Genomic DNA, 16,329 nt, shown 5'->3' with positions numbered 1-16,329 from the left:
TATATCTAAAGACCTGGGGCCTCATGTATAACGCCGTACGTAGAATTCACACTATAACATGGCGTTAGCACAAAAGCCGAAATGTGCTTACGCACAGAAAAATTCAGATGCAGGAATCTGTGCGTACTCCAACTTCCACATTCTTCCGCTACATAAATCCAGATTTGCATGAAAAGTAACGCTTGTGCATGCGCTTTATGTAACGCCCCAAATCCTCCCAGAATTACGCCTCTTTGAATATGCAAATGAATATAAATCGCTCTTAAGCTCAGCCTTCTGTGATATGACAATGGGAAAAGCACGGGGGAAAATATAAGAATTTCAGAGAATACTCAAGTGGTGGCAAAGGAAAAACATACTATTTGTTTAATTAAACAGTGGTATAATCAACAAAAGGAAGTTGATCGAGTGACATAGCGTGTTGGAGAAAATTGCCAGTGCCGGAAATAAAAAAGAAGTCACATATCAAAGTCGCCATGAAAAGGCGAGTTGTAGCCCACTGTCTGAGTGTCATATGAAAGCTTATTAGGGTACAGAGTTAAAAAAAGGCACACAGTGGGGGAAAAGCACGAAATGTCAACTTCAATCTCGAAATTTACACTTTAATCACGTAGTTTATTTTGTCATTAAAATAGAACATCATAAACTTCATCTTAAAATCATTTAATTAACCAGTTTCTCAAATCACATCGTAATTAAAGTAGTACGTTAAATGCTTTGTTTTGTATGTGATCTTCTATTGCTCTATGTGTGTGAATCACTACCTGTTTCTTAAACTGGCTCTCTTCCTCCAACTGGACACAGAGTCCATTACATTCGTGATATTACAGCTCTCTGAATAACTAAAATACTGAGATGTATACGTGATATTATTTTCATGATGATAGTTAAAGCACGTTTTTAAACATGGGTTTCACGGCGCAGTGATTGTGTGCGACCTTCGATGAAATTATTTATTGCAGCAGTACTCAGGGGCGGCTCTATGTCCAATAGAGAAAGTCCAATGTCAATATGTTATCTTATGCACGGTGGATCGTCACACAATCTGTAATAGACGTTAAGCCATCTGTAAGCTTAGAGCGCCAATTCTTCAAAACGTTTAAGGAACATTGAAATATCTTTGTAGTACAGTATATGTTTAATTATTCTACCCTTTACGCCAGTCCCAGTGAAGAATATTCAATTATTTAAATTAAGTTAAAGTTTTATCTGTATAATATAATAAACATATTTGCTGCATTTCATCTTAAAAATGATATCGTCATCATATGTAAATACGTGCTTTATAAAGTGGCTCAGGTTGTGCGATATTATAACTGTAGTACAAGTTTACAGTGGGGTGATTGTACTTATCAGTACAAACAGCTCTACAAGGAGCAATTGATTGAGTGCGTTTATAGTTCTTGGGATGAAACTGTTTCTGAACCGTGAGGTCTGTACAGGAAAGGCTTTGAAACGTTTTGCCGTGGCTGAGACAGCGTGTTCTTGAAGCTGTATACCGATAATTCTCTTTCTGATCAGCTGCTGCTGTGATTCACACTCAGATACAGTGATATAAATACTCCGAGTGGTGCAGTGAGAGTAATATGGAAAAAGATGATCCGCTGTGGCAACTCCTAACGGGAGCAGTTGAAAGAAGAAGTAGAAGGTGCAGTGAGAGTAACAACGCTAAAGCAGTTATGGTATTTGGAATACTATGGCTGTTCCCTGGACCATTATATTGTTACACATTGATTACAATCAGATGCATTACACTAATAAACAATATGCGGTTAGTTTCAGTGTATTTATAAAGCCGCGTCATGAAAATAATGAGTAACCACACAGGAACAGTACCATTGCTTTGACGCTGGGTGCCGCCAGTCTGCAAAACCGAGCGGAGAACTTGCGTACGACAAGGTATGAGGTACCGTGGAAAAGTGCGTGGCTTTATGCCAAGTGTAGGTTTTATACATCACGATTTGAACGTGGAAAAGTTCTTATGCAACATTTCTGTGCGTACGCACCGTTTATACATGAGGCCCCTGGTGGGGCGGAAGCTTGGACATTTAATTATATAAACTTTGAACGCGATTCTCAAATGTACAGGAAGGCAGCTCATTTAGCAGCCTGCACAGATGAGATGTAAGCCATACCAACCTTAACTGAGTAAATACAGAAGTAGACGGGCTGCTGACCCATTCGCACATAGTAAGAAATGATGTCGACCAGGAAGGGGTTTGCAGCTGAAGTCTTGCCAGAGCAGCAATTCTGTTTGAGAAAACAAAAAAAAAAAAAGTCAGTTCGGTTTAACACAATGAATTTCATTGAAGAGATCTATGAAATAGTGGGTCATACTTTATTCATTCCCATTTTAGATTGTTCCCTTCAGGAACATTATTTATCCCAGGGGGAAATTTGGCATATTCCTTCAAACCACCTTGCAAAGCAATCTGTTCATCTTTAATTAATTACATTTATATAGTTTTTTTCTATCTTACTCAAAGTGCTTTACATACAGTAGACAAAGGGAAAGCACAACCACTTCACACCCCACCAATGTGAAGCATCCACAGAGTGGCCCCGTAATCATTCCCCATCTCTAATTGGCTAACTACAGTATCTCTCTCAACCCATCACCACTTAACAGCTAATGTGTGGTGAGGGTATGTAATAAGTATATAAGTTTAATATGTTACTGTGCTCTGTACAAAAAATATTTTATAAATCCACTCACATGTACAGCTAACACAAGGCCAGATTTAGCACACAGCAGCTCATCATTTAGAACTGCTAAGCAAGCATTAGAAGACAAAAAAGGGACAACTGCGAAATGGGCATTGTACAATATCTATGTGTCAGAGTCAGCATGACATTGGATCTTCTTTTCCTTGTTTGGAATGGCATGATTTACCTAAGTGCGGGCTTGGACATGGAGAAAGAGTATAAAACCTTGGAACATTGCCCGGCACACCTTTGAAGCCGACGGATGGATGGGAAATAACATCATCCGATCCAGAAAATCATTCCAACGCAGCGGCGAAAATGGAAGACTATACACACTACCCGAAAGGTCTTGTCATGGCTTCCTCATCTGTTATTCTGCGTAAACCGTCATTAAAGAAAGTGAAATTATTTCTCATATGTGATATCTTACCGCCGTATCACTTATGGAGGGGTATCGCCCTTTTATATTATATCTATATAGTTTAGGGTTATGTAACATGCCACAATTACAAAAAGAGCTTATTCCAACCAGGGAGCTAGCATCCCCAGCTGGATTCAAGGTACTGGGGCAATAATGGCTGCAGTCACAAATGGAACTGAGGATTTTCTGCCATCATGGAATATCTAAGATGATTCCGGGCAGGAATGGCTGTCATTGGGGCTTCAATGAAGTGCTGAGTAAAGTAACTGCGATATCAGTTTTTATTTTTAATAATTTTTCAAAAATGTCTAAAATCCTGTTTTTGCGTTGTCATTCTAGGATATTGTGTGTTGGTTAATGTGGGGGGAAAAAAGAAATTAAAAGATTTTATCATAAGATTCCAACATAACAAAATATGAAAAAAGTGAAGGAGTCTGAATACTTTTTGAGGGGTCACATATGGCACTATAATTTATTTTTCTAATTATTATAAATCAAGCAAACTTGAAAGACTTGCTATTATTTCATTTAATCCAATATAATTCAATTTGCTCTTTGTATCTTTTGCATAGATGCATGTTTAGTTAATGAGTTGAAAACATCTGCAATACTGAACGTTTATTTGATTAGTTTGTTATCATTATAATACAAGTCAATTAAATCTATATTTAGTGTTTGGAATAACATATTATGATTGACTTCATTTTTTAAAGAAATATGTTGTTTTGTTTGAAGATTTATATTGCCTATTTAATTTAACTCACTTAAAAGTATAATTGTACATAATTTAACAATTATTAGACAGTAATATGGTCTGCATAAATATGTCAAATTGTTTCTGTTTATGTTTCTATTGTTATCTCTTCATCATTCATCCAAATCCACATATTTCAATGCACAGTTGCAGGAACCTGAAATTTCTGAGTTATGCAGTGTAAGGAATAAACCAGCATGAATTCCTCACTGCCCTTTACCCTCACAGAGCATCAAGCAAGCAGTTCAAACCACAGTTACCGAGCACAGAAATATAAGTCGTATATTTAACAAGTACTATAAGATGGGACTATATTAAAAATGATTTTTAAATTAAACATTGCATTCATAAAGTAGAAACATCACAAGTCCAAGCATCCTTTGGTTTTGATCTGTCAGCACTGACCTTTTTTTGGCTTTTGACTTTTCTCCTGGGTTGCACTTATACTCCATCTCCTTGCTGACATTACAAGGTCAAAATCACAAATCTAAAACATAATGCTAGGGCCTACGTAAATAAAAAGTTAACTAACACTAAAGAGTAAGTGCTTCTTTTTCGTCCATGGAGGGATAGTAGAGAATGTGAGGGCTGCCAAGATCATGCAATCAATATTGATTTCACATAAGCAAATCTTATATATAAGTGTCTACACATGGAAGTGTGTGTGTGTGTGTGTGTCTGTCTGTCTGTTCGGCCCAGAAGTGCGAGGCTACAGCATGAAGCTCAAAGAGCTGGCAAGGTGGCACCAAGTTAATGAGTCGGAAGAAGAAAGAAGTACGAGGCTACAGCATGAAGCTGAAAGAAAGCGACTCCGTTGCCAAAGTGAAACTGCCGAGGAAAGACAAACTAGCCGCTGATAAGATAAGGGGGGCGAGCACGTCTGCAAAATAAAACCGCTGACTCTGCATTTCAATTTATTTTATGACGATTTCAATAGTTTCTATGAGCCTGGGCAATATAACACAAGATTACACAGATACTAATTAAATAAATACATAAATAAATAAAGGCCATAAGCAAATAAAAATTTGTAAAGTGAGACAAATCAATAAACACTAAAATAAGAATCTACAATCATATGAAAAAGTTTGGGAACCCCTCTCAGCCTGCATAATAATTGACTCTACTTTCAATAAAAAAGATAACAGTGGTATGTCTTTCATTTCCTAGGACCATCCGAGTACCGGGGTGTTTTCTGAACAAAGATTTTTAGTGAAGCAGTATTTAGTTATGTGAAATTAAATCAAATGTGAAACACTGGCTGTGCAACTATTTGGGTCCCCTTCTAATTTTGCTGATTTGAATGCCTGTCACTGCTCAATTCTGATTACTTGCAACACCAAATTGGTTGGATTATCTCGTTAACCCTTGAACTTCATAGACAAGTGTGTCCAATCATAAGAAAAGGTGTTTAAGGTGGTCAATTGCAAGTTGTGCTTCCCTTTGACTCTCCTCTGAAGAGTGACAGACAGCATGGGATCCTCAAAGCAACTCTCAAAAGATCTGAAAACAAAGACTGTTGAGTCTCATGGTTTAGGGGAAGGCTACAAAAAGCTATCTCAGAGGTTTCAACTGTAAGAAATGGAATCAGGAAATGGAAGGCCACAGGCACAGTTGCTGTTAAACCCTGCAGGTCTGGCAGGCCAAGAAAAATACAGGAGCGGCATATGCAGTGGCAGGATTGTGAGAATGGTTACAGACAACCCACAGATCACCTCCAAAGACCTGCAAGAATATCTCGCTGCAGATGGTGTATCTGTACATCGTTCTACAATATACCGCAATTTGCACAAAGAACATCTGTATGGCAGGGTGATGAGAAAGAAGCCCTTTCTGCACTCACGCCACAAACAAAGTCGCTTGTTGTATGCAGATTCATTTTGGAACAAAGTGCTTTGGACTGATGAGACACAAATTGAGTTATTTGGTCATAACAAAAAGCACTTTGCATGGCAGAAGAAGAACACTGCAGTCCAAGACAAACACCTGCTACCTGCTGTCAGATTTGGTGGAGGCTCCATCATGCTGTGGGGCTGTGTGGTTAGTTCAGGGACTGGGGCCCTTGTTAAAGTCGAAGGTCGGATGAATTCAACCCGATATCAACAAATTCTTCAGGATAATGTTCAAGCATCAGTCCCAAAGGTGAAGTTACGCAGGGGTTGGATATTCAAACAAGCCAATGAGCCAAAACACAGTTCGAAATCTACAAAGGCATTCATGCAGAGGGAGAAGTACAATGTTCTGGAATGGCCGTCACAGTCCCCTGACTTGAATATCATCGGAAATCTATGGGATGATTTGAAGCAGGCTGTCCATGCTCGGCAGCCATCATATTTAACTGAACTGGAGAGATTTTGTAATGAAGAATGGTGAAAAATACCTCCATCCAGAATCCAGACACTCATCAGAGGCTATAGGAGGACAGCGTCCAGAGGCTGTTATATTTGCAAAAGGAGGCTCAACTAAGTATTGATGTCATATCTCTGTTGGGGTGCCCAAATGTATGCGCCTGTCTAATTTTGTTATGATGCATATTTTCTGTTAATCCAATGAACTTAATGTCACTGCTGAAATACTACTGTCTCCATAAGGCATGTCATATATTAAAAGGAAGTTGCTACTTTGAAAGCTCAGCCAAATGATAAGCAAAAATCTAAAGAATTAAGAGGGGTTCCCAAACTTTTTCATATGACTGTATGCATATAAAAACCTAAAATAACAAAAAATTATACTGTATGTGTAAAATGGCCGCATTACATCACTGCTTAATAAACCACCTATCCTGATCACTTACACTATTCTGAACATATTTTGTTCAAGTGGAAAAATTCCAGGCCACTTACCGTACCAAACATTTAAAACTGGAGAACAACATTTACACTTCAGGAGGTTTTTTTTTTTTTTGGTTATGTTCGAGTGTTGTTCTCAATAAACTGAAGAGGTCCAACCATTTGATAATCTTTTGGACATTTTGTTACTCATAACGCATTACTTCTTATCACATCTTTCTCTGCTCCCTAGACTGAGAAGGGTGCAGTTTTACCTGCCTTAATGACTTCTAAGTTACACACTCAAATGACATTCCTAAAGTTAAAAACAAACCTAAAAAAATAAGTGCCCGGAAGGGAGAAATCTCACCATTTTGGCTAACTTGGGGATCATGTGGGAAAGGCTGTTGATGTTACTCTCATACCAGGGGTCTGCCCTCCCCAGGTAGGCGGCTAGCTGGCAGGTGTCCATCTTCTCAGCCGATAGATACTCCAGCTGTAACACACAGAAAGGCGTCAGCATCTGAAACAGAGCATTAGATTCCAGCCGGATGATCCGTAAGTCGTGTCTTTCTCTTCTCTCCCTCCATTCATCTGTCAGTCTTACCCAGTTCAGACTCGTGGTGTCTTTCTCTCTTTGGTTAGTTTAATCATGATGTGTATAACAGTAGAAAACAATGCGAACCTGCTACATTTTTAAATGTTAAACCATTACGATAATACGACCTTGCTGTCTCCCTGTTAATTTCGTTTCAGTATAGGACGCCATGCCACTAACCTCTGTTGATGGTGACCCTGGCTGGCTGTTGCACACAGGGATGCAGTAGATATGTAAATTCATCTTGGGCAAGAGGAATGGTCGCCTGGCTTCCCTTTTTCTATGGAGAAATAAACAGCATTGTTCAGTACTGAAGCCGTCTTAAAACTCTTGCAAGAAAGAGAAACCTTTCATTGACTTTGCTCACAAAACCAACCAAATTACACTCTGCGTGTTGTGATCTGTGGGGGGTGGTGGGGGTCCTGAAAGCACAGGTACCAAAAACACTTTCCATAGCTGCCCACTAGATGGGGGAAATGCCGTCAAAAACCCTGATTAGAAACCCAAAGGGCCAAGAGAATTCTGTATTAAATAAAAAGGTTTATTTTCACAGAAGCCTGTGCAGGCGCAAAGCTCCGAAAATCACAAAGAATTGCCTAAAAGGAAAGGAAAAAAAATGCAGTAAACAGAATCCAAAAATCGTGGTCAAAAAACAGAGCAGAAGTTCAAAATAACAATAAACAAGGTCCCAATATGAAATCCAGAGGCAAGGTCAAAAACAGAGCAAGGGTTCAATTCCAGAAAATCACAAATCAATAATATAAGCACAGAAAAACAAGAAAACACTCCACTCCCATGTGCGTTCAGTGAACCGCCAATAACTGACCACCGTTCCTGGTGGTGATTAACAGGAGCCCTCCCACCAAACACAAGGGATATAATCAAGGCCACATTCACTTATAAATGAACACAAAGAAAAACTGTACATAATAAACATTGATACAAATAAATGACATAAAATCACACAAAACAAACAAGAAGCGCCACTTTGACCCTCAGCCAGGGGAGACATGCTGGCTGAAACATGGCACTGTATCCGTGCACACCAAATCTTTTCATTCTTCCAAGCAGTACTAATAAAAAAGTTTCAGTCATGCTTTCAACAAGGTGGGACTCCAGCTTCACATGCTGGGCAATTTCAGCATCACATCCTTAGAAATGTTGTATACGACACACATCACTGTGGAACTATTCTGCTGTGCTGAAGAAAAGGGTCTACAGTAATGAGGAAAAGTGATATGCCTGTGTCAGAGATGGCTGGGGTGGCGAACCGGCCGGGATGGCCAGGAGGACCGGAGGAGGGCTTGCGCCTTCCCCAGACCATGTGGGGGCGACCGCCCTGGTACCTTTGGGGGCCACGGGTACAGAGCTTTGAAGCTCCACCCTGTAGGGGCCCGTGGTCACCACCAGGGGGCGCCCCTATGCCTTTGGAGCCCTGGACCTCAGCACTTCCACCACACCCGGAAGTGCTGGGGGCAAGAGGAGCAGGGACACCCGGAGTTCTTCTGGGGATGCAGCCAGCACTTCCGCCACACTAGGGCGTGTCAGTGGAAGATTGCCGGGACACACCTGGAGCACATCCGGGAGGCCATAAAAGGGTCCGCCTCCCTTCATACAATGGCTAGAGTCGGGAGAGATGAGAGCTTGGTGGAGAGGAGTGGAGGCGGCCTAAAGAAGAAGGCATTTGTATTGTGGCCAGGACTTTTGGGGTTGTTGTGCACTGTAAATATGCCAAATAAATGTGTGTTGGGTGACATTGATGTGTCCGCCTGTCTGTGTCCGGGACGGCGTCCACAGCCTGTTACATCCAAAAGGACACACCAACCTAGAAGATGAACTCCACCTGTCCTGGTGCATCTTTTAAAAAATGTCCCTAAATCTGAAGTCTGGTGTCTAATGACCTGGATACAATAGTGTCTGCCAGCACTATGCTAGAACCCAAAATGCATGTTATGAGGATCATCATCAAAGTGAGATTTTCCCACCTGGCTCTTCCACCATTACTCTTGGATTTGTGGTTTCTTTTACATCACAAATTATCAGCATTGCAGAACCATATAAGCCTGAAGAAAACCTCAACAAGTGACAGAAGATGCAGTACATGAAACGAACAGCTTTCTCATAGTACATTCTTCAGTATGTCAGAGACAGCAGCAAAAGCAAGGGTTGTAGCACTGACTAGAAGTTTATTAGACAGTTTGCCATCTTCATTATAGATTTCCCTCAAACCCCTATTAGTTCTGAGCTCTTCATTGGTCAGCTTTACCATCCCAGTCCATTGTGGACTCTTACTGGACCAGCATGGTTTCCCCAAGCAGTGATAGACTCTTGCAGATGCAGCTTCTCAGGTTATACATTCCATACATTTTTTGACTTGACATCATTCACTGGACGAGGCTCTGGCTAAAATGAGGTGACGTGGACTTGTCCTACTCAATTGTATTCCTCCCAGGCAATCTAGAAGTGCATATTTGTGAGTGAAGAAAGCCATTCAATGAAGGAGCAAAATCCAGGTGCCTAGCTGATATAATCCAGTTCCTTCCATTGTCATTTACCCAGTGACATATAGTTTCTCTATTTTTTTTTTAAGTTCCCTAAATATTCACAACTATTCCCTGGGTCCACTACAGTCAAGGATCCTTCATCTAAGGTCTAACTACTGCTTATTAATAAACACCGGCTTTTTTGGAACTAGGTCTTGTCTCCTTTTTGGCCATTTGGAGGACAACTGCAGACCATGTCTATGCCATTAAAAAAGGCAATCAGGTGCAATTCCTCTATCGTACAAACAAACCAGCATGCACTTTTAATAAACTCCTCACTTTTAAACACGTGCAAATACTGGCCAATAAAAACTGTTGTTATTTTATGTTCAACTTCTCTATTAGTAAATGTGAGATGCATGCAGCAGCAAGCCTTACATCTCTCTGTAGAGATCCAGTAGGGTCTGCCATGAATGGGTACCAGGCATTTTACCCAGAAGCCTCAGCTTGCTCCAGCTGATGCCTGTCACTCATTTTATCTAACATCGATGCACCTAGAGTGGATTAGCAGAGCCCAAGGATGATGGATGCCAAGCAAATCAATAAGGCTTATTGTAGGCATCATTCTACTAGGCATTAATCCATGGGTATTTACAACCAGGAACTCACCCCACCATTTATGGAAGTTATTTTTATCACTTCATCTTGTGTTAAGTTCAAAAGCAGTTCACAGGTACCTGATAGAATAGTATGCCTTTGCCATTTTCCCCAGAATCCGGTCATCTCCCAGAAGCACGACACGTGCCGTGTATTGTTTCTGACTTCTGTTCCCAGAGATGCTTTGGCTACCAGATCTTCTCTGCAGCTTTCCTGGTGGGCAGGTAACTGTCTCCTCAGCCGAGCTGGCTATGGTGTCTGTTATGGAGGGCTTCATCTTGATGCCACCCTTTCTCATAAGCCGCCCCTGTTCTGGCTCTCCTTTGCTACTGCCAGGCTCCTCGATCACAGGAAGCAACTCAGACAAAGGAAGGTCTCTCTCAATACCGCTGTCTGTAGAGAGTATAGAAAGCCTTATCATGTCGGTTGAGGTCAGGTCTGCAATCGAGTCCTGCAAGTCAAAGAACTCTGAATCTGCTCGGGAGAAGCTTCTCTTGATAACTTTTGACAGCTGTTGCCCTGTGTATGAAAGCACACAGAGACATTCACACTTCAGAGATGGGGCCACTTCATGGTACACAGCACTTAAACAAAGACTCAAAGGACAGAGTTCAGCATATGTTTTGTCTTTTCTAGAGAGATATTAGAATTCAGAATAGACGTCTGCTAGTCATAATTATTCATATATATATGTGTATATATATATATATATATATATATATATATATATATATATATATATATATATATATATATATATATATATATATATATATATATATATATATATATATATGGGGTTTGCCAGTTTATAAAAGGACAGACAAGATCTCACAAATCTAATTATTATATGTGGTTTTGGCATTCAAACTGTAATTAATGCTACTCTTGATGAAATTATGCCAGGTCACTAATTAAGTATATTTCATCTGCTCCAATACTTGATGATAAATTGACAGTTGAAAACCAGAAGAATACAACATTTAAATTTTAACACTATGTCATAATTCATGAGAAAAATCATGCATAACGCCTCCCTGTGTCTGTGACAACTATGTCAGAAGTTTTCTCTCTTTTTAATTTTTTTTCTTTGTTCAGACCAAAGTGTGTTATTTATTTAAAAAGCTTCCTTAAAAAGCCAAATTTCCCCCTGGGGACAAATAAAGTTCTCTCTGTCTATCCATCCTTATTCTTAACAATGGTGGTGATCAGCAGGTCTTGTCTTCTTGTGCTCCGGAAGGTCTCTAAGGCTGATAGTAAATACTCTCTTAAATTACGGTGAAGAAAACTAGAATGGGAAAGCGGAGCAAAGCTAAATTACTGCTTCAATTTTTGAAGTGTAGAAAGTTCATTTTAGGTTTTAATTGTTTTGTTCAAATGAACTCAGGATTAACTGAATTTACAGGACTTTAATTACAGGCATTGCAAGCAGCCATTTCTTGTACATTCTTGCTATTGTGCCAGTAATTTATGCATCTGTTCCAGTCGGTTTCTTTTCCAATTAGTTTATGACCTGGGAATGGGAAATACGTACAGATATCACAGAATATGTTTTAATTAATTTACATCCTGGGAACAGCTTGGGGGTACTTAAAAGATCAAACACTTTGATCAGAGTCATTCATCATCAGGACAAGATAGCTAATCAAATATGTGCAATGTCACTTGTCCCAGAACTCAACGTGTGTGTTTTAACATAAACATGACTCGTCCAAAGGACCAAAACACAACGACAGAAAGGTGACATAGGAATCGATGTTGGAGATCAAGAGATGTGATACCATATGAGTTGGACGTCAGAAAATGTCACGTATAAATGATGTTGATCGCTAAACCAAAAGTTGCCCAGGACAACATTCACCCTGACACTTCTGATTTTCAGTCATTTTTTTATATCCAGACTTCGCAATCTATTTAATTTTCTATTATATTTTCTTTTATTTGATACTGTTATACATTAGTAAATACCACATTGCTTTTATATTTTCAATACTTTTTCTTTTATTTAGAGTAATGGAAATAATAAAAGGGAATCAAATGTGAGTTAGATGTCTGCTATCCTATCCACAGGGTTTATTAAGGCTACTGAGGTCGCTTCTCAGTAATTAGAATTCTTCTTCCTCCACTTTCTGCTACTACCGTTAGGGGTTGCCACAGCGGATCATCGTCTTCCATATCTTTCTATCCTCTGCATCTTGTTCTGTTACCCCCATCACCTGAATGTCCTCTCTCACCACATCCATAAACCTTCGCTTAGGCCTTCCTCTTTTCCTCTTCCCTGGCAGCTCTATCTTTAACATCCTTCTCCCAATATACCTCTGCACGTTCAAATCAATGCAATCTCGCCTCTCTGACTTTGTCTCTCAACCGTCCAACCTGAGCGGACCCTCTAATGTCCTCATTTCTAATCCTGTCCATCCTCATCACACCCAGTGTAAATCTTAGCATCTTTAACTCTGCCACCTCCAGCTCTGTCTCCTCCTTTCTGGTCAGTGCCACCGTCTCCAGCCCATATAACATAGCTGGTCTCACTACTGTCCTGTAGATCTTCCCTTTCACTCTTGCTGATACCCGTCTGTCACAAATCACTCCTGACACTCTTCTCCACCTTGACTAAGTGACATACAACCAAAAGAGAATGGGAGAATGAAAACACGTACCCAAACCTGACATGAGACCCACTGTATTGAATCGTCTAAGATAAAGCCTTAAATAAATACATTTAAATAACATTTGTGTTAGGCAGAATTCCCAGTGGGAGCTGTGTGGTTTTTTGACCTTGGAACCCCTACAGATTTTTTTTCCCCAGTTTAACTGGAGTTTTTAAAAACTTTTTCTGTCCATTCTGGACAGCTGACCTTATCATTGGCACATCATTTAGAGACTTAAAAAAAAATCTATATTTAAGGACTCTGTTTCTCTTTATTATATATCTGCCTTATGCAAGTGTGCATTAACTCTTTGAGGGCTGAATATTTTCTCCAAAAAACATAGTTTCTGGAAAGCAATGGTTTCACACAGAAATCAACATACAAAATCTGTTGCTGCATGCTGTGGCTGCCAGTTTGCCAAGAATGTGCTGCAGGCTTGCTGCCAGGCTGTCTTTGCATGGCTGGGGCAGCAGTCACATTCGCAGTGCATTGCAATCTGGTTTCTACCTCTTATCATTGTTAAGTGGCACTCCTCCCTGGAAAACATTGTCAGTACCACAATTAGCTGGGGACCAATCAGCTAAAGCTGGAACCTCACATTCGTTTTCGATCGCTTGTATCAAAATCGGAGCCCGACAAGTCATAGTCCAGTTCAGAGATAATAGGCAAAATGTCGTCCACAGAGTATTTTGCTTTACGCATTTGCTTTGATCTCTCGCCAGATGTCAGGGCCATTTTTGCCATTGTTTGCACCCTGCTACTCACACTCACAGTGCAGGAAATCTCGGTCGAACCAATTAATCAACGAGTGTCCAATTAAAACATAACGGTTGGTTTGTCACAGTTTACAGTCAATCACCATTGTCAACTCCTCCTTTTGACAAAAGTCGACATCAGCCCTGAAAGAGTTAAATATTATTTCTGCATTATTTTTCGTATCTAATTTTAATTTGTTTTTAGTCTGTTTTCCTTTGCAAGTAATTACTATTTTCACATCTTGTAAAGCACTTCGTTTGTATGAAACTGCGCTATAGAAATGACTGCTGTTAATGCTGTCATGTTCCTTGTAATGTTTTGCAAATCAGTTTATTAGAACATTACAACAATCTGGATGAGAGCAGGCAATTCAACCCAACAAAGCTCACCAGTCTTATCCACTAAATTCTACTGAAAAAACATCAAGTCGAGTTTTCAAAGCCCCTAAAGTCCTCCTCTCCACTACACTACTTGGTCACATATTCCATGTGCCTGTGGTACTGTGTGTAAAGAAAAAACTTCCTAATGTTTGTATGAAATTTACTCTGAACAAGTTTCTAACTGTGTCCTCATGTTCTTGATGAACAGTCTTGATCCATTGGACTAATTCCCTTCATAATTTTAAACACTTCAGTCAGTTCTTTTGCTTAAACTGAAAACACTCAGCTTTTTTAATCTTTCCTCCTAAGTCATCCCCTGTGGCCCTGGAATCAGCCTAGTGGCTCTTCTCTGGACTTTTCATAGCACTGCTTTATCCTTTTTCTAGCCTGCCATTCATGGTAAGCATCAAGCACAAGGCAAATGGCTCGATTTCATGACACATGCACAAAAAGCAGATCACATTTCATTTGTAAATTTAATTGTAAAGAATCTTATGGTCACTCAGTATAGCAAATAAACAGGTTAAAAGAAAATGCATAATAGAAGACTTACAGAGAAGTGCATCCTCATTCCACATGTGAAAGGAGATGTTGGGGTTTGGAATCGAAATGCCAGAAGGGGTGCCAGTCATTGACTCGTCAAAGGCTGATCGACAAGACAAAAGGTCTGTTAGTAAGTGGCCATATTTCTTACAAGCAATGACAAACATGTTTCTGTGTGCAAACACAGAAGGAAAAGGTACCTTAACCCCCTAAGCATGACCTCTAAAGCCAAGCTTTTAAAGACCCCAGTAAGTCAATGCTTAATTTACAGATTACATGCTGCCATTTGAATTTGATACAAGTTACTTCTCCATTGCTTCCACATTTATGGTGATATACATAAAATACAGTGCCTTTCAAAAGTATTTAGGCCTTATACCATACACATTTTATTGGGTTTCAATATGGAATCTAAATATACTGTACTTAAATAAATACTCCACCCTAAAGTTATATTTTATGTTACTTACCTAATGTAGTTTGTTGTGAAGACCAATTTTTAATCTCATGTTTTCACACCGAATGAAAAAAAAGAAGCTTGTGTCATAACTGAAGTTAATAGATAAATGATGTAAAATGGCAAATGACGTAAAAGACTATGGCAGCGGTTCTCAAACTGTGGGGCGCTGAAGCTGTACAAGGGGGGCGTTGAATAAATGAACAAGACATGAAAATTTATTTTTTACATTTTTACTTCAAATTTAAATTTGCAAGCATATAATCACAGCGAATGTATTATAACTAAACTTAAAATAAAACATTTCTAAGGCATAGATCTAATGACTAATTTGTGCCTACTTTAAAGTACACAGCCTGTCCAGGTTTGGTTTGATACTCGAGATGGACACTCTGACCTCCTTTTCTATTTGAAGTTTGTTTTTATGACGAGCTGCTGCTGCTTTTATAGTCACATATTTTCAATCCAGAAAGTTCGAGACATATCGGTATTTGTCGCGAACATTTGGGTAACAGTAGATCACCACATCGACTGCACCACATTGGCAGCATAGCCAATATTGCCAAATTAAGTTAAATAATTTACGGCGCATTGGGTTATTTTCATGATACAACTAACAGCTCTATAATATTTGTCGGACGAAAATACGTTAGTCTCGCATAGATTGACGTCATTGGTGTTCTCATTTATAAGAGTTTTAAAAATTAAAACATATTTAATTGTTTCTTTACATAAAAAAAATAATTAAACAAGAATACATTTTTAAATTTTTGTTTTTGGAATTAAAAAAAAATAAATTGCACATATTTCATCGAAGTTAGCGGAACACATTAAAATCTTATGGAAGTAAAAGTGATAGGAAACCGCGACACATACCGCATGAGTATTATACCTATGTTAGTTCTATCAGGGGTTATTCTCATCTATCTTATATTATGCAGGGGGCGCAGAATTATTCCAGGTAGAAAATTGAAATACGAAAATTTGAGAACCGCTGGAGTATGGAATAAAATTTGTGCTCATTTTTTTTTTCTGGTGTTTGGTACACTGTATTAATCTCCCAGGGGAAATTGTCTTTTTGCACGACCTTTGAGGGTCAGAGCGCAGTGTCAGCCATTGTACAACACCCTGGAGTAATTTTACAGATTAAGGGAA

At 39.3% G+C, this 16,329-nt stretch overlaps 1 protein-coding gene across 3 annotated transcripts in view; it reads right to left on the bottom strand.

The window, feature by feature from the left end:
• Positions 1-16,329, bottom strand: part of LOC120517756 (phosphoinositide 3-kinase regulatory subunit 6) — a 147,728-nt gene that overhangs the window by 25,565 nt on the left and 105,834 nt on the right. For all 3 annotated transcript variants that reach the window (XM_039740221.1, XM_039740223.1, XM_039740222.1), the window contains exons 10-14: positions 14,728-14,820; positions 10,468-10,906; positions 7,428-7,527; positions 7,020-7,145; positions 2,140-2,250 (exon numbers count right to left, since the gene is read on the bottom strand). In XM_039740221.1, coding sequence (XP_039596155.1) covers positions 2,140-2,250; positions 7,020-7,145; positions 7,428-7,527; positions 10,468-10,906; positions 14,728-14,820 — 869 coding nt within the window. The remainder of the gene's footprint in view (positions 1-2,139; positions 2,251-7,019; positions 7,146-7,427; positions 7,528-10,467; positions 10,907-14,727; positions 14,821-16,329) is intronic.

Source organism: Polypterus senegalus, chromosome 17, assembly GCF_016835505.1.
Source record: "Polypterus senegalus isolate Bchr_013 chromosome 17, ASM1683550v1, whole genome shotgun sequence".
NCBI lineage: Eukaryota > Metazoa > Chordata > Cladistia > Polypteriformes > Polypteridae > Polypterus > Polypterus senegalus.
Note: the sequence above shows the minus strand (reverse complement) of the source record. Positions and strands in the feature narration are given on the sequence as shown.